Genomic DNA, 20,461 nt, shown 5'->3' with positions numbered 1-20,461 from the left:
TCTGCAGCTCAGTAAGGGCCAAATGCGCAGTTCTGTACAGTTTTATACTCATCCTAACTACAGAACAGTCCTCAAACCACTGCAGACCAGGCAAATGTCAGACTTACGTAAAATGTCATAATTTTGCATGGAGAGCATGACAACCAAAAAAGGAAAGATATATCATGACTGTTAAATGGTATTTACTATCATGGTTGGCAGTGTAAAAGCTGCAGCCACAGACAATCATTGCTGGAAATTTGTGAGTATTCTGTTACTAACAAAAAAAATTGTACCCAAATCCCACAAGGGGGAAAGTGGCCCGCTCCCTCCCTTGCAGATGCCTATACTCATACAAATACCTGTGTGTATCAATTTGTATGGATATGAATTGGAATGATCTCACAGGCTCAGTCCAAGACAAAGCAGGTGGCAAACATTAGTTCATTGGAAGGACACTGGGAAAATACAGTCAGTCTACAAAGGAAATTGCTTACAAAAAACTTGTGCAACTCATCTGAGACCATTGCTCAAGTGCATGGGACTAATACCAAACAGGACGAACAGAGGATGTTGAACATATACAAAAAAAAAAGGCAGTATCAATGGTCACAGATTTGTTTGACCCATGGGAGAGCATCACAGAAATGATGAAGAACTTGAACTGGCAAGCATTCAAGGATAGATGTCAACTATTTCACTAAGCCTATTTACAAAGTTTCAGGAACCAATATTAAGGGGGAATCTAGGAATAAACTACAACCACCTATGTATTACTCCTACAGGAACCACAGAGACAAAGTTTGACTGATTGCAGAACACACATAGGCATTTAAGGAGTCACTCTTCCTGCACTTCATCTGTGAGCAGAATGGGAGGAAGTCCTAATGTGGTACGGATGGAAGCACCCCGTCATGTACTTCACATTGGTTTGCAGAGTATAGATGTAGATGCAGCTGCTCTTTTAACTGAGTCATATTCACTGGTTTTACCAACTGATCATGACATCCATCTGCCACTAATTTTCTCCTCCTATTTCATAGTTACCCTATTTGATTCCAAGTCTTCCACACAATTCAACCAGTGATGAATTATCAGCAGTAAACACTTCACCAGGACACTGCTATTATTTATTCATGAAAAGAATTTTTAAATGGATAAATTTTTAATTATTATGTTAAAAATTGCAGAAATATACATTGCATTAACAAAAGTCATATGAATGATCATATCTCCATACAGATGATGTTGTTGGGGATGTTAATGTTAAAAAAGAAGTCTCTATGACATATACCATTTATTTAATGAAAATGGCACATTTATTGACAATTTGGTACTGGCATTTCTTCTTCTCTGTGAATGATGTTCTAATTTGCAGAAACCATCATTTAATGGTTCTTGGCTAATGTCTCAAAAACATCATTTCCTGAATTGTACAGAAGTGTCTAAGTTGTGTGAAGGTCTCCTTTAGTTAGAATATCAATGATTTTGTGTCTTCTTGTGCTATCCTTCATCTAGACTTTCTTTAAGTATGCTCTGGTAGCAAAGCAATTACTTGTTGTGCTGTTTGTCACTATATGATCTTGTGGAATGATATCGATTTTCAAAGGGAGGTATCTTTATCAACTGTTCTTGGGTGGGATTCACAATTATTTTAAACACTTTTATAGACATTATTATCACATTTCAGTGTTAATTTTTTTCATTTATGAAGTCCATAGTTGAACTTTGGCCTTTAGCCATTTTCAAGTGAAGTGTTGGATAAATGTTGTGCTTTAGGACATGTTAAAATTTAAAATATTATACACTTTGTCATCATTACACTGTCCAGTTGCAGTGGTTGTGTATATGATATTTCTAACATCACTTGCATAAATAACAGGAAGCTTCTGAATCTATCCACTCTTAGATAGCAAACATTCAGGGTGATTGGGCTCAAATCACCAATCACTCAGATTTGTTTTTTCCATGGTTTACTTTAATAGATTAAGTTGGACATTGTGAACATTCCTTTGTTAAAGGCAATGCTGTCACAACTGTGCCATCTACCTGAGTACCAAATATAATTATTGGTAACTTTGACTGTGAAGACTGTCCAGGTACATTTCATGGGACTTACAGACTTCTAGTTTGAAAGCTGTTTACATATGAGCTGTGCTTCCATAAAAGAACAGCAAAAGTTGTGCATTTTGCAATCTTCAATCATTTATTTAATAAGTTACATATAAATGACTAAAAATAAAGTAGTACTCTCCCAAAGTAAGCCCACATACAATTAACTGCATATTTCCAGCACACAAGAAGAAATTAGAAAAAAGACTGTCATGATACTAGACAAAACAGATGAAGGCTATGCTGTTATCACAACAATTACATAGCAAATGTATTACTAAAATTCATCCTCCTTGTGCTACTGAAAGCTCAATTTGCTATAGTATGAGCTCCAAAGGAAAACAAATGTGCATGAAGTTTCCACGCACTTTCATGGGGGGGGACCCCCTCAGTCATAGTGCAATGAGAGAGCCATTACTGTGGTTCACAATGAATGTCAATCTGATAAAGCAGTATCACAAACTGTCAATATATCTGCTTTCCTTGTGTACAACACAATATATAAAAGCATCTTAAAGTACTTGAAATTCAAATGTTTTTCTTTACTGATCCAGGAAATCTCTACAGATTGTGGGATGTTATTTGTGCAATGTGCTCCCCCCTCCCCCTCACACACACACAGGTGTGCATGAATGTGTGTGTCTGAGTTCAAAATATATTGTAATAGTGCAATAAAGTAATTCTATTAGATCTTGCTTTAGGAGCAGCAGCAGTTTTTGCACATTCTTGCTTCAAGTCTGTTGAATTTCACATGGTAAAGTTCTGTCATTGAACTGATGGCTGCAATCTCACAATCTTCATCCAATCAAATGGTACACATGACCAATGATCAAAAAATATCTACTTCACTACTAATAGGTTTATTCTTATTAACCATCAGCATAGAAGCTAGTTATTACCAGTTGCTTAGTCATAAAAATCGTTTTAACATGTAGAAATCTGGCAGCTCTCTCTATATGTCATTGAATTATGGATTGTGATCTATTAGTCTCATCACACACACAGTCTGCATCTACATCTATACTCTGAAAACCACCATGAAGTGCATGGCAGAGGGTGTGTCCCACTGTGCTAGTTATTAGGGTTTCTTCCTGTTCCATTCACGTATGTAGTGTGGGAAGAATGATTGTTTGAATGCCTCTGTGTGGGCAGTAATTATTCTAATCTTATCCTTGCAATCTCCATTTGATTGATACATAGGGGGCTGTAGTATAGTCCTAGAGTCATCATTTAAAGCCAGTGCTTGAAACTCCGTTAACAGACTTTCTCAGGATAGCTTACATCTATTTTCAAGAGTCTTCCAGTTCAGTTCCTTCCCTATCACTGTGACACTCTCTTATTAATGAAACAAACCGGTGACCATTCATGTTGCCGTTCTCTGTATATGTTCACTATCCCCTGTTTGGTATGGGCCCCACACTGTTGAGCAATATTCTAGAACTGAATGCAAGAGTGATTTGTAAGCGATCTCTCATAGACTGATTGCACTTCCCTAGTATTCTACCAATAAACTGCAGTCTACCACCTGCTTTACCCATGACTGAGCCTATGTGATCATTCCATTTCATATCCCTACAAAGTGTTACACCCAGGTATCTGTACAAGTTGGCTGATTCCAGTAGTGGCTCATTAATATTATAGTCACAGGATACTATGTTTCTTCATTTTTTCAAGTGCACAATTTTACATTTCCAAATATTTAAAGCAAGTAGACAATCTTTGCACCACTTTGAAATCTTATCGAGACCTAACTGAATATTTATGCAGCTTCGTTCAGACAGTACTTCTTAATAGCTAACTGCATCATCTACAAAAAGTGTGATGTTACTGTTAATACAGACTGCAATGTTACTGATATAGAACATGAACAGTAAGGGTCCCAACACACTTCCCTGGGGCACACCTGAAGTTACTTCTACATCTGACCATCACTCTCCATTCACAATAACATGCTGTGTCCTTCCTACCAAAAGGTCCTCAATCCAGTCACAAATTTCACTTGATACCTCATAAAAAAATTCTTTTGATAATAAGCATAGAAGTGGCACCAAGTCAAATGCTGTTTGGAAATGAAGAAATATCATATCCATCTGACAGCCTCGATCGAAAGATTTTAGTATGTCATGTGAAAAAAGTGTGAATTGGGAGTGACGTGATCGATGTTTTCAGAATCCATGCTGGTTGGCATTGAATAGATCATTTTTTTCAAGATATCTCATTATGTCGGAGCTCACAATATGTTGTGAGATTCTGCAACAAATCGATGTCAATGATACTGGATGATAGTTCTGTGTGTCACTTCTAGCACCCTTCTTGTGCTTTCTTCCAACTACTGGGGACCGTTTTTTGTTCCAAGGATTTACAATAGATTACAGTTAGAAGAGGGGCTAACTTAGCCTCAAATTTGGTGTAGAATCTGTTAGGGATTCAATTGGGCCCTGGAGAATTGTTCTAAATCATTTGATTCAGATACAGGAGAAATGTCAAAATACTATAGGATGATTTCACCAAAACAGATGACTTATGCTAATAACAATATTTTAATAATCATACAGTTCTGTTATAGGAAAAAAGTCCACTATTATGTTACACCTAGCTCAAATTAACAGTTCTTCCATAAATTTTTTTATTGAATAGTAATATTTGTCCCACAAAACCTTCTGTAGCCTTAGTTTTAGATTATATGGCTTTAAGTATGTTTTTGCCTATTAACTTATTCCATATTTTTATTCACATATACTATGGAGGCTGCGCATATAATTTCAGTTGGTGTGTGGGAATCATAAAATTCTCTTTGTTCCTTATCTTACAGTTCTGGCTAGAATGATTCTCCTTAAACAATTTTTGTTCACTGTGTAAGAAGATTATAGTTTCATAAATGTATAGAGAGTGAACAGTTAGGATTTAGTTTCCAAGATACTGGATTCTGATTTGTTTCTGTTTGCTGTGCAGTACATATGATCTGACAACTTTCTCCTGGAGCTTCAGTATCTGAAGTACCTATACTACTTGAACTTCCCTAGAAAATTGTACCATATCTAATAACAAATTCAAGTTAACTATGATATGCTATATTTTGTGTACTCATGTTAGTAGCATTTGCTAGTATCTGCATCGCAAATGTGAAACTGTTTAATTTATTTGATAGGAAGTCAACATGTGTATTCCAGCTTAAGTTTTTGCCCACATTTAATCCGAGGAATCTGACCATATCAACTTCTTCCATAAGTTGACTGTATGCCATATTTTTAGCTCTACAAATTTTGAATGTTTGATTTTGAAATGTACCAAATGGGTTTTCTCAATGTTCTGTTTCAGCCCATTAAAGTGTAACCAGTTTTCTAGGATACTGAGTGTGCTCACAATAGAGCTCAGAATTTTTTCTGCATTATCATATTTAATTAAAATGTAAGTATCATCTGCAAACAGAATTGGTGAGGAATTTATATTTACATGTAAGTCAGTGCAGTAATTAATCTGCACATAGCTCTAAAGTTATTCTTGTAAATTTAAGTGAGCAGATAACAGAGTCACAGTACCTAGCATGTGCTGACAAAATTTTATGGGCCAAAGGCAAATGTCATTGCATGCATTCCAGAAATATCTACAGAACATAACAGACTGGTTGGGTAACTCAGTATCTAGTAGCAGAGTAGAAGACACTCGGTGCAGGTGGATGGATAAGGTAATAAGAGAGGAGTACTAAAAGCCACACACAATGGGTATATCTGCAGCAGCTAAAGGGTTAAGAATCCTGGACAGTATAGTGCTTTAGAACAGACTGCCAACCAGATACACTTCATGACAAGTAAAGTGAATCACTCGGAAGAGGAGGAAGGGATTATTCAGTTGGGAATGGCATCATAAAGCCAGTGTCTCCTCTCCCCAGTCAAGGGAGCCCACAACTCTTGTAAATGGACCTTAATGTCTAGAATAATGACTGCGATGATGTTGATGTTCAAGCTGATTTTATCTGGTTCATGTCTGCGGATCTTGCTGGCTATAGGTGTACCTCAACATCAAGCAGACAGTTCATAGAGACATGTGCAAAGTGTGGATGAGCATTGTCTTCTTGAAAAGTTGCACAGCAATTGTCTCACATGTGAGGTAAAACATGAAGATGCAGGATGTTCTTGATTTACATTGTGCCAGCAGATTTCCCTCAGTCACTACCAGCCATGACCTGGAGTCTTACCCAATGGCTCCCCACATCATACTGAACCATGATGGTCATCCAGCCTAGTGCAGAACCAACATTCATCACTGAACACAATGCAGTGCCAGTCACCAGAAGTTCATGCTTCCTGGTTGCAGCACCCCCACAACAAACACAGCCATTTGTGTTGTAGTATTAATGGCAGTTTATGCAGGGGATGGTAATTCCCTAGTCCACCTGCTGCTAGCCTCTAATCAATGGTGTGGGATAACAGAATGTTGCAGGGAGTTCATTAATTGTTCCCAGATGGCAAGTGCAGATGTGAAGGTGTTATAATGTGCTTGCTGCACAATAAGACAATCCTTCTTTGTGGCAGTCAGACATTATCGAACAGAACCTTGATGACAAATATGCCTGCCCTCAAGTACCCAAGCTGTGAAACATCAGGCCACAGTCACGTCCAAATGCCAGACAAATCTGGAAATTGTATGAATCAACCAGCCAGACAAATCAAGACCCACAATGAAGCCCCTTCAAAACTCTGTCAGCTGCTGGTAAAGCTGTCTTACATAAATACATAGTATTTCTGTGTTCTTCAAAGTGATCATTCAACATTTGAAATTGTTTACCAAGCCTGGTAACAAAACTATTCATGGACACAATAATGAACTCTGATGGCTGTTCTGCCAGTCACAGAAAATTGTAACTCTAATAATTTTGAAATCTGTTGTCTGGGTGTACATGTACAAAGTTACATTGACATTTGACCGTGTTTTGGGGGTACCTCACTATTTTGTCAGACATTGTAAGGTAAAACACATGACATGCCTCCATTGGTTACCTTTAATATTAGACTTGACTCTGAGTAAATGCTGCCTTAGTGTTTACTGTACAATGTTCTGCTTAATGAAGCATGACAGAAGATGGGTGTTGAAAATGTAAGTGCCATCAGACATGTAAGACAGTCATTCAAACTGATAGGTAGTTGTATGGAACACAAACACTGCGAAGAAGTATCTTCTTTTTACGACTGTACGCCAAAGGAGACCACTAGGGACAATCTTTGATGGCATACAAGATAACAAACTGAAACTCATGCAGTCAGGGAAATAAATTTGAGTTTACTGAATGCATGGGAGTGACTGACTACACAGACTGTTTAAAGGGACAGCCACACAGTGAGAATTCTAACACCCAATGGCACAAAATTCCCTGTCGTACTGTCTGTCACATGGTACCTGTTGAACCCAGTCATTATATTTTATGATTAAGCTCTGGTTCCAATATTTCACTAATTCAAATAGGCTCATAATGTGAGTTCACTGTTCCAAGCCAACGTAACACAAGATACTCTCCATCATAACACCATTGTCAAGTCATGATTCTTGCTTTAAGAGACGGAAAATCACTACTATCCAGCTGTAATGCCAACAAAATAAGGTCTTGCAGAAACTGTAATTTCATCTTGTAATTTGTAGCACATGTCATAAATATGATTCTCATCACTGTAGTAATGAAATGTTGATTTCAGAACTTAGAATTGACAGCTAAAAGTCCTTTCTCTCTTTATAGTTTCTTTCTGTTACATTCACAGTTGGAACATGGGAAGAATGATAGCTTATAATACCTTGTGTAAGCAGTTCTTTGTCTAATTTTATCTTTGCAGTCTCTATGGATATGGGCTAAGGATTATATAAAGATACTATCTTGCAAGCACGTTATAGGAGAGTGTAATTATGTTTTGGTGTGATAATAGGCCAGTAAAATTTTTACATGGTTTCTGGATTGCTATTTCCTGCCAGTTAAAGCAAACCTGTGAGAATTAGCATCACATTACTTAGTATGCACTCATGGTGATAGGATCAACAGTCTATTTACTTAACACTTGGGGCACATATATGAAACAGCAAAGGTAGCACAGCCTCACACAAAGCAGTACATTTATCAGTGGAACCAAAGGGGATCCAAGATTAACAGAGCAACTCAAAAATAAACTTTAATTTCTACAATTTTGTTATTTGTTTCCCAGTAGGAATTTGAGACAAAGGGGTAAGAAAAGTATGCACAGATATTAAAAATGAGCATTATTTTTCTCTTAGCTTCAGGTCGTCAAAGTAACATACTCATTTATCTTCATGACAAGTGCTTGTATCTTCTCTGTTTGTTTGGTGTTTTGTCCTAGGTCACAGAGTGCCTCTGAGAGTGCCATGCTCGATCCAGAATGTTGTTGCAGCTGTGAGTACAAGGCAGACAGAATGAGCTGCAGTGCCACAGAACCAGCCATTGGGTGCACATCTGCAGGTACCATCTCCTCAATAAGGGCTGCAGCACACAGTAGATGTGGGGGTACACACTCCACAATTTGTCCCACACAGTCCAGTGCCAGTATCATAGCCTGGTCTGTACTGGCACCATCCTAGAAAAAGTAAAAACTTTATCATAAGTTGGGCAAGAATTCATGAAAGACAATAGTTGAGATTTTAATACATGCCTTATATCTATCTGGATATTTATCTATCTGAAACAGAACAAAAGCATTCTTTACCCTTACTGACTCCTTTATTGTTGGTGAAAATGCTAGGTTATTGGCAAAGGGTATACAATCAGCTTACACCTTTTTCAGTTTGGGACCTAGTCTGGACTGTTCTTCATTTCCCTCTTCTTGGCTCAGGGTCTTCCTCCATTCCAAATGACATTATCCACAAGACAGTTAAAAAGAAGCAGAGAGAGTCCATCACCTTGTCTGATGACAGTTTTGATTTCAAAGGAGTCTGTGATCTCACCAATGAATTTCACTTTTGACAATGAGTCACTCAGAATCTGTTTATCAGAATTCTGGATGAAATACCCTTGTAATTATTGGCACCCGTTTTGTCTCCCTTTTGATGGAATGGGTGGATTAGTGCCAATGATCATTCAGAGGGTATCCTACTCTCTCTCCATGTCCCCTGAAAGAGTTCACTTAGTTTGGTCAGAGTATCTTTAGTTACCAGTTTCAAGAGCATCGCCACTGTTAAGTCCTCTCCAAATGCTTTATTATCCTTCAGGCTATCAGTGATATGTTTAATTTCTGTCTCAGATGATGGATGAGAGTTGAACAATATTTTGGTAGCATGGCATATGAGTAACTCCCTTTTGATTCATTAATTTTTTGAATTACAGAGCCAAGATACTACTGTTCTCCTTATAGTTCAAGCCAAGCATTTCATTTTCACCTTTAAAGTACGAGGGTTATTCCAAAAGTAAGGTCCGATTGATTGCCAAATTGAAACCACAGTGAACATCAGAAATGTTTTACTTGTAACAATTAGCTACACCTTTCAGCTACTTCTCTACGTAGTCGCCGTTCTGACTTAGACTTTTGTCATAGCGTTGTACCAACTTTTCAATAGCCTCATCATAGAAGGCAGCCGCCAGTGCTTTCCGCCAATTCTCCACGCTGGCCTACACCTCGTTGTCTGTGTCAAAATGTTGTCGTCAAAGACAGCGGTTCATGTGACCAGAGATGAAACTCAGGGGGAGACAATTGCGGACTGTATTGTGGGTAATCTAACATTTCCATTTGAAAACGATGCAGGAGCATCTTCATTGCCCCTGCAGAATGCGGCTGAGAATTGTCGTGAAGACGAAACAGCACGACAGTTATGTAATGTTGGCTGCATAGCTTCAGGCGAAATTTCTCACCAGGCCCTCGTACTTGGCGGCAGACACTATTTTCTAGACATCTTTACGCACTCACTGCGAGCTCAGAAATGAGAAGAGCGACGTGATGCTAACTGGGGTTATACTAGAGACACTACCCAACACATCTGTGCAAAGCTTTATCGGATTTTCATAGTCGTTTCAATTTCGCGACCGATCGGACCTTACTTTTGGAATAACCCTCGTATATGCTCGGGGCTTGCTACTTTTACAGATTAGATTTGATAGTTTAGATTTTACTGGCACAAAATTTTATTACTTCAAGTAGACAATGCTTTACAGATATTAAATATTTTTGAAAAATCATGATTTGTCATAAATTATCTGTATGTCAATATTAAAACTACTAGTTCCTGTCAAAAAGCAAACCATATTTATGCTTTAGACATTTATTGGAGTGCATATGACCAAGTGCAATATGTTAACAGAGTGAAGCACAAGGCATTGTGCTTTAACCTTTAATGTGTTTTCCAATGTATAAATCATGTACTTCCTTGCACTCAATAATTTTAGTGAAGTTGATGAATAGCATGCAGCTAGACTGATCATAACTGGATAGATGTCCTACAATTAATGCATTTTTTATGCATTGAGATGGTCTGCCATTTCACTAAAACTGCTACTTTTAATAAAGAAAACAAGAAGCTTAATTTATCTTTGTTGTAAAAAGTATTGACACACACACAAACAAAGCAGCTACTGTGCCAAATCAAGATTTTTCACAAAGTTTAACATTTCATAGCACAACATTCAATTTAAGCAAGATATTTTTATTGAGATATAATTAAACAGAAGGTGAATAATTTAGACAATTTTCATGCATGGATTATTTAGTAAATCAGAAAGAAGCGACAAATAACCTTCACAGCACAGATGAGTGTTTGTGTGATGGGAAAAACTAATGACTCTAATGGTCTCAGAAGTGCTTGTACCCATGGTGGCCTATTCTGATTCCATATCTGGAAAACAGAAAACAAGAAGCTTAATTTATCTTTCTTGTAAAAAGTATTGACACACACACAAACAAAACAATGGAAAACTGTACACTGTAAAAGATAACAAATAAATTTCCTTGAAATTGATTTATTCCCTGTATTCAGTATCTAGTAATTTTACCTGAATAGCACAGTTACAAATTAAAAATAATAACATGAATCATCACAGATAAATGTATCCAAGATAGTAGTACTAGTTTTACAAGCTACATTAATACATTCGTAAATTTCATCAAGCTACTAGGAAAGAGTTTTAATAATTTTTGCAAACTTATCTGGATAAATTATTTGTAGTGATGTTAGCATTGATTCCTATCATACAGAACTAATGATGCTTACCGTTGTTATTCTCTCAGTTTGAATTACTACAATACGACTTCCTGAAAGTAGCACACACTGTGCCTGTTTACAAAAAAGGCAGTCCACATGAAGTGTCAAGCTACAGGCCCATATCTATAATACCAGTACTAGTGAAGGTGATGGAATCAATAATGAAAGAACAACTATTAAGTTACTTTGAAGGAAATAGTCTCTTTTATTATGTGCAACATGGCTTTCAGAAGGTCAGGAGAACAACAGCAGCTGTACTTGACTTAGTTATAAACATAAGTCAGCGTTTTGAAAACAAAGAGTCTATAGCACTAGTACTCTGTGACCTTAGTAAGGCATTTGACTGCATCCCACATAAGGCCTTGCTCAGAAAGCTAAAAACATATAATGTAGGGGGATCTGTCCTGCAAACTCTTGAATCTTACCTGAGAAACAGGTGACAGAGCATGGTGTGCCACAGGGATCAATAATAGGGCCCCTGCTGTTCCTTATCTTTGTAAATGACATAGGCTCCAATGGGCACACCTTGCAGTTTGCAGATGATGCAACCTTGTTCTCAAAAGGAGAGAATGTTGAACAGGCAGTCCAACAAGCAGAAGTCTTGTTCAATCAAGCTAAGGCCTGGTTTACCATGAGCAAAATGAAAATTAATGAAGAAAAAACTCAAGAGGATGATTGCATCCTCAGCAATTCTGGAGCACTGGGTAACACAGCAGATATTAAACTTCTGGGCTTTCTCATTGATACCAAATTAACCTGGCAACAGCACACCAAACATGTATGTTCCAAACTTTCATGCATCCTCTGCCTCTTGAGGAAACAGAAAAGTATAGTACTGGAACAGTACCTTCTAACTGTGTACTATGCAATGTTCCAAAGCCACATCAGTTGTGGGCTGTTGTTTTGGGGCCATTCTGCAGGCTGCAAGAATGTGCTTTTACTGCAAAAGAAAGCAATGAGGATCACTACTTCAAGCAAAAAACAGACCACTGTAAACCAATTTTCACCAGGTTAGGAGTTCTGACTGTTTACAGCCAGTATATATTGAACTGCCTCTTCCACATAAAGAGAAACTGTGGTATAGTCAATGCCCACACCGTGGCACCTGCAGCTGCGTGGCTGCGGTCTTTACATCATACAGCCAATGGCCGGCACGCCCCGCTTATGCGCAGCTCTGCACAGCTGTAAAGTGCAGGCGCAGAGCGTGGACCTCACACACTGAGTACCTCGACACTGTCATGGAAACCTCGGCCAGCATTCTCCAGAGAGACAGTTATGTGAGGCCGTGCCGCCAATCATAACAGGAGACGACAAGTGGACTTGGTTACGGCGGGCATATTCCTCCGCCACTCGCCCTATATAGCCGCATACGACACCATGCCTGGCAGTCTCGTGTTGGGCTACCTACTTGCTACATCGATGTCGTCGTCGTTTCTCCAATTACAGATACAACAGAAACCATGATACTTACAGAAAGAGAAATGAAGTTCACGAATATAGCACTCACAACAAAGACAGTATTGACATGCCAAGGTGTTGATTAGCAAAGACACAAAACAGCTTCCCAATGGTGGCCCTAAAATTGTTTAATGCTCTACCTGATCACATTCAGTCTTTACCATGGGAGCAGTTTAAAACTACTATTTTGTGCAAGCTAAAAGAGCAAACCTTCTACAATATTGAAGAATTCTTCTCTAGTAATAGTATAGTGTTTACTTGAGCTGCAGCTCAGTTCCATGACTCCAACAGCAACCGTTATATTTAATTTCATTATACACTTGTATCTATTTTATAGTTGTGATATAATTGTAATCTAATTTATAACTTAAATATGTCTTGCGGTATTAAATTACTATCATAGTAAAGTTGTATTCATGTATTTTGCTAATGTTGTATCTTGATGCTGTCTGTCCAGCTGTGGCTGGTGAATGGCATAGAATTGGTAATAAATGGTAATAATAAATAATAATAAAAATGTTTCCAATGACAAATGAAGGTCATAATACAACAATCAATTCTAATACCCAGGCACCTTCAGCGATTTAGATGTAAATATGATAGTAAATGGCGTATCAGAACATGACAATCAATTATTGACTACAAAACATGGCTGTGTATAGCAATGAAAATAATCAGTTTTTGGAAGTATAATGTAACTGGATGGATAAAAAGATCCACTCATCAAGCTGACCGAGAGATCTACACCGGCACCTAGCGGCAGCCACTGAGTAACAGCACCACACAATGTCAAAGGTATCGACATGCATGATACCCACTACTAACAAAGCCTACCCTTGCATGACCTGTCACAGGCAGCAAGACATCAGATACTGCTCTTACCAACTGACCTAACTATTGCAGAGGTTTGTTTTTTCCTTGGCTCTTGCCTTGGCACTTTTTTCCCTCTGCCCTTCAAACCGCTACCCTTCGTTTGACTTTTGACCCAATCTATATCCAAGTGAGCACATATTAATGGTTAACCTTAACCAGACATATGCAAACATCGCAGTACCCACATCCTGCGACACCTCATTTTAGTGAAAACAAACCCTTATGCAGAAATGACAGTAGACCTTTCGAGTTGGCCATCATGCCGGCGTGGGCGTGGAGGGGCTCCACCTTTTAAAATAAAAAAGCAGAGGCAGGAGAACACACATAAAAATCTATTGAAATTCATGAGCTTTTGGAGCCAGTGGATGCCTCTGCTTGCAGAAGGATTGAAGGGGAAGAAGAGGAGTGAAGGAAAAGGACTGGTGAGATGGAGGAAATGGAGAGAGTTCAGAAAAGCCACCCAGAACACCTGGTCAATGGAGACTTCCCGGATGGAATGAGAGGGAAAGATTGATTGTTGGGGATGACATCAGACACAGTTTGAGAACCCGAGAGCTTAAAGGTGGAAAATAGGAGACAGAGATTACTGACAAAATATCATTAATAAGAGTGAAAAGCTAAGTGCATTTGTTACAACCAGGGATAACAAAGTGAATATATCACTGTTCTACGGTTTATTGACACAACACTGATACAAAATAATTCTGTTACCAAGCACCAAGTTTAGATGAACACTTTATGGAAATTATATAAATTGATGATGGTTATACCATTGTGCAGGAAGTGCAAGTTAAATGCTGAATTTTGGCAGAAATCATAAGTCTGTTGACATACTAAGCTTAGTGAATGTTGAAGTCCAAGGTCCAGTATAGCATTTGGATTCTAAGTCCAGAGTGCAGCCAAATCAACATTGAACAGCAGATCCACTGCAGTATAGCACTTCCTAGTTGAGGAGTAGAACATAGCATGATGAAAATTGTCTTGTAGACGTAAGTAGTGGCGTTAAATAACGCTCCATAGTTAATGGAGCTGGTAGCTGGGGTCGCTGTATTTTCTGAGTGTTATGGGTGGCCAGTCGCTGTGGTTTGAAACGTGCCCAAGTGAAGACTGCCTGCAATGTTAACAGTGGGCCACACATGGAGAAGTGTGGCCAACGATAGGTTTCTTGGCCTTGCATAATGGAGTGCACAGCAGCTTGGTGCAGAGCTTTAATAGTGGTGGATACGATACCCCTTCCACCTTGGGGAAACAGGAAAAAATTTACTGCAAATGACTACCACAAGCATGGCATCCTCCTCCGAGTCCTCAGCAGTGTTAGTGACTCGGGGCACAGGAGCATATGAAAGAAAACACCCAGGCTGAGGGGTAAGGTTGTATGGTGTTGACCTTGGCAGCAGAGCAATTGGAGCAGGAGGAGCCAGTGGCATGTCTTCATCTTCATCCAGAAATACTCAAGGTTGGTGATCGGGTGACATCCCATAGTCTGGAAGGGCAGCCTCTGGGGCTGGGCAAAGTCTGGGGTGATTTTCTCTAATTGGGGTGTAGTGTTGATCAGCTGGCTGTGGGAAAAAGGCATGTATATGCCTTGTGTTACACTGGCTGGGTGGCTTGGGGTAGGATGGGAACTAGGTGGCTGGTAACGGTGGTGCAGAGAGGAGGATGGAAAAAAACTGTCGGGAAACTAGGTGGTGACGAAGTTGATTGGCATGTCACAGAGCCTCCCAGTTCAGAAGCTGTGCATGGAAAACCTTCTGGCCCCATGCTGGATGATTGTTCCTGGAATCCAGGCTGGTTGCTGGCCAAACCCTTTTGCCCACACCTAAGTCCCAGTGCAGAACTTTGAAGGAGGCAATGGTGGTGCTGGCCATGGAGTCAGTATGAAGATGCTCGAGAGAGTCCAGGGAGGGTCCATGGAGAAGTTCTGCTGGACTTTTGTCTCTGGTGAGTGTCGACCCGCAACTGGTCAAAAAAAGTTAGTGATGCATCAGTGGAATGATGCTGAAGGTATTCCTTCATCTGAGTTTTAAAAGTGTGAACCATCCTCTTGGCTTCTCCATTAGATTGTGGATGGAAGGGGGCCCTGGAATGTGGGTACTTCTATGCTGGGCCAGAAAGCATGAAACTCCTCACTATGAAATTGTGGGCCATTGTCAGCTACAAGAACTTCTGGCAGACTTTCAATCACAAGTTTTACTAAGGCTGTGATGGTGTTGGTGGCTGACATGGCATTGCATCAGACAATATATGGAAATCTGGAGTAGGTGTCAACCACTATCAAGAACATGGTGTGAAACACTGGCCCATCAAAATCAATGTTTACCCACTCCCAAGGGCGAGCAGATGGGGGCCAAGAGGCAAATGAATGTTGTGGGGCAGCCAGCTGGCTTTGGCAGAATGGAGATGTTTGGGAGAGTCATTCAGTCTCCTGGTTCACGCCCAGCCAATAAGTGATCCTGCGAGCCAGGAGTTTAGTTCAGGATACCCCCAGTGACCTTGGTGCAATAGTTGCAGTACATATTGAAAAAGCAAAGTAACTGTATTTCCGAAGAAGTGCTTGCTATTATGTAGCAGAAAGTTGAACATACATAAAAGCTTCCACATTTGGGCACAGGAACAGTTTCAGTGATGAAGAAGTCCACATTATGAAGCAGCAGTTCAGAATTTCAGAGAAGCAGCACTCACAAACTGAACAAACATTATATCAGATATGATAACATTCAAGAGTTCCACAGCATATTGATAAAGCTGTTCAGGATTAACTGCAGACTCATTATCTGTGGAGAATGTAGTACTGATTTTCTGTCAGATATCCCTGACTGAATGTAATAATAATAATAATTTTAGATGCAGTACATTGTCTACAGGGCTGCTAACTGCTGGGTAAGTAAGTAAGTAATACTATTACTAATAATAATGTTTTCATGTGGCTTAGGTGCAAGACCCTCAACTGGATACAGCTTCAGTGACTTGCATGTTCCTAACCTACACCAGTAAACCTGCCAGGTAAAGAAGACCTACAATTACACCTGAAATCTGATATCATTTCACATTGCTGGAGAATCTTCATATCATTGAGAGGTGATGCCTAGATTAAATGCAAACTGAAAAATTTCCATGGTTTGACTGGGATCGAGTCCACAGCTTCTCGGTTTACAGATATGTGCTTTGCCATACAAATTGACTTATTTATTGCAATTTATAAAAATCTGTTACAAATTATTATCCAATAAACACTCCACATGCATAATTATTTCTTCTAAACCATTTGATTGAATGGTCCAACTGAGGCGCCAGGTGGAAATGGCATGGCAAGCCGTTCCACAGGACTACATCCAGCATCTCTACGATCGTCTCCATGGGAGAATAGCAGCCTGCATTGCTGCGAAAGGTGGATATACACTGTACTAGTGCCGACATTGTGCATGCTCTGTTGCCTGTGTCTATGTGCCTGTGGTTCTGTCAGTGTGATCATGTGATGTATCTGACCCCAGGAATGTGTCAATAAAGTTTCCCCTTCCTGGGACAATGAATTCACGGTGTTCTTATTTCAATTTCCAGGAGTGTATTATTGCTCACATAAAGTCATACTGCACCTGCTAACAGCAATTTTTTTTAATCAATTACTTTTAGTACATTAGGTGAAAAATAATAGTAAACTGTTTAAATGATGATGATGGTCACATATTTAATGATAGATTTAAGCCACAAAATACAAATACTGTCTAACAGAATCATTTCAGCTCTGATGAATTAAACTCACTATTAAAAGATAGCTCATGAGAAGAACAATTGAAAGAGATTTACGGGTAGACACTGACGAAATTAAATGTAAAACTTTTCCCAATATATCAATATGGCATCTAGTGTCTTGTTTCCCCAAACACAAATGAGGGTAAAGTTGAACACAAGCACAGATAAGGGCTGGATAATTTTATGGGCATATTATAAGGGTATTCTGAAAAGATGCCTCTGAATTTTTTATGTGAAAATCCTTAAAGCTTTCTAAATAAAACATACATTATTATGGAACTATGTTGGTGCATGAGAAACAGTGTGTTCTAATAGAGTTTCAAATCCGATGAGATCATCCACACATGGAGCACCCTCTCTTTCAGCATGACAATGCCAGACCGCATATGAGTGCTGCGTTATCTGCAAGAATCCAGTGCCTTGGATTCATTTCATCGATCATCCTCCATACTGACTCGATTTAGTTCCATCCAATTTTCACCTTCAAGGCCTTCACTTTGACAATGATGAAGCAGTGCAAGCAGAGGCGAGGTTGTGACTCTTTCAACTCTAACATCAACAAACTGGTCAGTTGTTGAGAGAAACATGTTCACTGTCAGGGTGACTAAGTTGAGGAATAAAGGACAGACACACACACACACACACACACACACACACAAAAGATGGGAGGCAGGGAGAAGAACTTGGGGTGGTTGGGTGTGGCTTGGAGGGAAGCAGCCAGTTTGCTGGCTAGGAATGTGGGAGGGAGGGGTGGCAGGAGTAGAATTTTAATATCATTTGTTATGTTTAAAAAGCGTTAAGAATTTTCATATAAAAAGCCTGGAGGCATTGCTTTTCAACATGTCCTCGTACTATGACCTTTGCTGTGGTAATAATATACACCTTATCTTGGCAGTATTTGGTATAGATAGCCTTGATACATAATAAGGTTCTTGTATCATGAGCAAATTTTCTAGTATTTCATAAACTCATTAACATCTCTGACAGATAATTTAACTGTGTCCAAAAGAGGATGTATCAAAACACTGGGCATCAAGTGGCACCGTATTTTATGGTCTCCCATTCTGAATTGACTTTTATTCCTGTTGATTGGTCCTTTAAGGTAATACTCTGAATTCCATTGTAAATACAACAATTTAAGTCATGCAAGTAAGGAAAGCTATTAATATAGAAGAAATAAAATATTATGTGCATACCAAACATCACTATAAGAATAAACAAAATTTCTCTAGACCAATTTTACTTCTTCAATCTGTAAAGTCTCTGACATACTTTCATCATTTTGTCATATTGCTTTAAATGCAATTTACTATGAGCTTTGAAAAAGTAATAGCCTGTAGAAATCAATAGCCATAGTTTTATATGAAACTTAATATTATTTATAAACAATAAAACGAGGGATAGTATTCCCAAAAAGATTTATAAAATGCTTCATTGAATATGTTTTAAAAATTTATTTAATGGGTTTGGTGCCTATTATTTACTGTTGCAGGATCTATGAGACTCAGTTTCGTAGGGAAGATGCATACTTATTCATCCAAATTAATTTTCCTGTTGTGTACTATTAAGATTTACAAAGTCCACTGTCTCTTTAAATAAAAAGTTTCAACAAAATAAATCATAAAGGTGAATTAAGAAAAACAGAGGTAACAAAACTATCATGTTTAGTTGATGACTGTTGCATTCTGGTCAAAGCTGCCAGAGATGGTGGTCATATGAGCCTTTTTGTCTGTCACACAATGAAGTTTTCAGGAAATATACCTCAGAGCATGGACAGGCCCACAGTTTGGCTTATCAAATGAAGACAAAATTTTAATATCTCTTTAGATATTATTTATATTCACCCATGTTTATTGCTGCAAATAAGACGATATATAATTTAATGATCTTAGAAAAAGATAGATTGTCACTTACCATAAAAATGGCACATTAGGATGCAAACAGATGACCGCCATCTCCAACAGCATGACGCGATCCAAGCTGCTGGAGGTGGTGGTTGTGTGATTGAGGTGTGCTTGCTTGTATGAATGAATGTGAGTGTGTTTCTTTTTCTGGGGAAGGGTGGGGCTGAAAGCTAATGTATAACTGACTTTTAACTGTGCCTATATGCAACTCAATATGCCGTCTTTATGGTATGTTGCAGTCATGGCTGAAAGCAAATGTGTAGGTGGCTTTTTTGTTGTGTGTGTCTGCAATTTAATGTGCCATCTTTACAGTTAGTAGCAATCTATGTGTTCATTACATTGCTGATAATGCACCCTGGAGTTTCGATTGCTTTATATAATCTGATGTTCTTTGACCCAATATATGCTGTGTGCTCATAACAAAGAAAAGGTCTTGGACAGCTCTCAGATCACACAAAAATTGTCATGCTTAGAGATTTTAGAATTTCTGTAATCCCTGTGAGATGTCAAAGTTTTGAAGACAATGTTTCTTTATAAAACAGGTAGTATATTTGAGTAAAGTATCATCCCTTACTTGAGATTTTGGTTTTAGTTCCTCTGTCACTATACCACTATCAACAGAAATTAATTTGAATTAAGTTACTAGTAATGTCATTGTGCCCCATCCATATCACTGTTATTTTCAGAGAAATTAATCCCACTGAAATTACATCTGTTTTCTAAGTTATTGGAAGGTACTTATGAGATTCTGCTAACCTCTTATACAGGGTGTTTCTTTGTCAATGTGACAAACAGCTAGATTTGACACAGCACATTATGGGGAACAACTTATGCCAGAGACAAATTTTTGCTGACACTACCCAGAAATGCTAGTCATCTTTCAGTATTAGTTGACCTGCGACATTGATATTTCACTGAACTAGCAGGACCTACTAACCAAGTGTGAAGTATACTACCTACCCCACTAAACTCATAGAGTGATGTCTGAAAAGAAATCCATAAGAGAAAGATTCCCTAAGTGGAGAAAGATATTTTAGAAGTGAATCAGGAATTATGCTTGGCCAACCACCTTACATGCAGGGCATGTGACTGGATGATAGGCAACGCACATTGCATACAAGCACAACAGATTCCCTGCCGTAACTCAAGAGCATAAACAGTGTGAAACAATGCCTAGCATCACCAGAGAGATTCAGAAAGCC

General features: G+C 38.7%; 1 protein-coding gene across 2 annotated transcripts in view; it reads right to left on the bottom strand.

Annotated features, from left to right (window-relative positions):
- The window catches only part of LOC124606776 (uncharacterized protein KIAA0825 homolog), a 176,325-nt gene that overhangs the window by 35,541 nt on the left and 120,323 nt on the right, over window positions 1–20,461 (bottom strand). For both annotated transcript variants that reach the window (XM_047138835.1, XM_047138844.1), the window contains 2 exons: window positions 10,810–10,908; window positions 8,371–8,663 (listed from right to left, as the gene is read on the bottom strand). In XM_047138835.1, coding sequence (XP_046994791.1) covers window positions 8,371–8,663; window positions 10,810–10,908 — 392 coding nt within the window. The remainder of the gene's footprint in view (window positions 1–8,370; window positions 8,664–10,809; window positions 10,909–20,461) is intronic.

The sequence above is a fragment of the Schistocerca americana genome, chromosome 1 (assembly GCF_021461395.2).
Source record: "Schistocerca americana isolate TAMUIC-IGC-003095 chromosome 1, iqSchAmer2.1, whole genome shotgun sequence".
NCBI lineage: Eukaryota > Metazoa > Arthropoda > Insecta > Orthoptera > Acrididae > Schistocerca > Schistocerca americana.
Note: the sequence above shows the minus strand (reverse complement) of the source record. Positions and strands in the feature narration are given on the sequence as shown.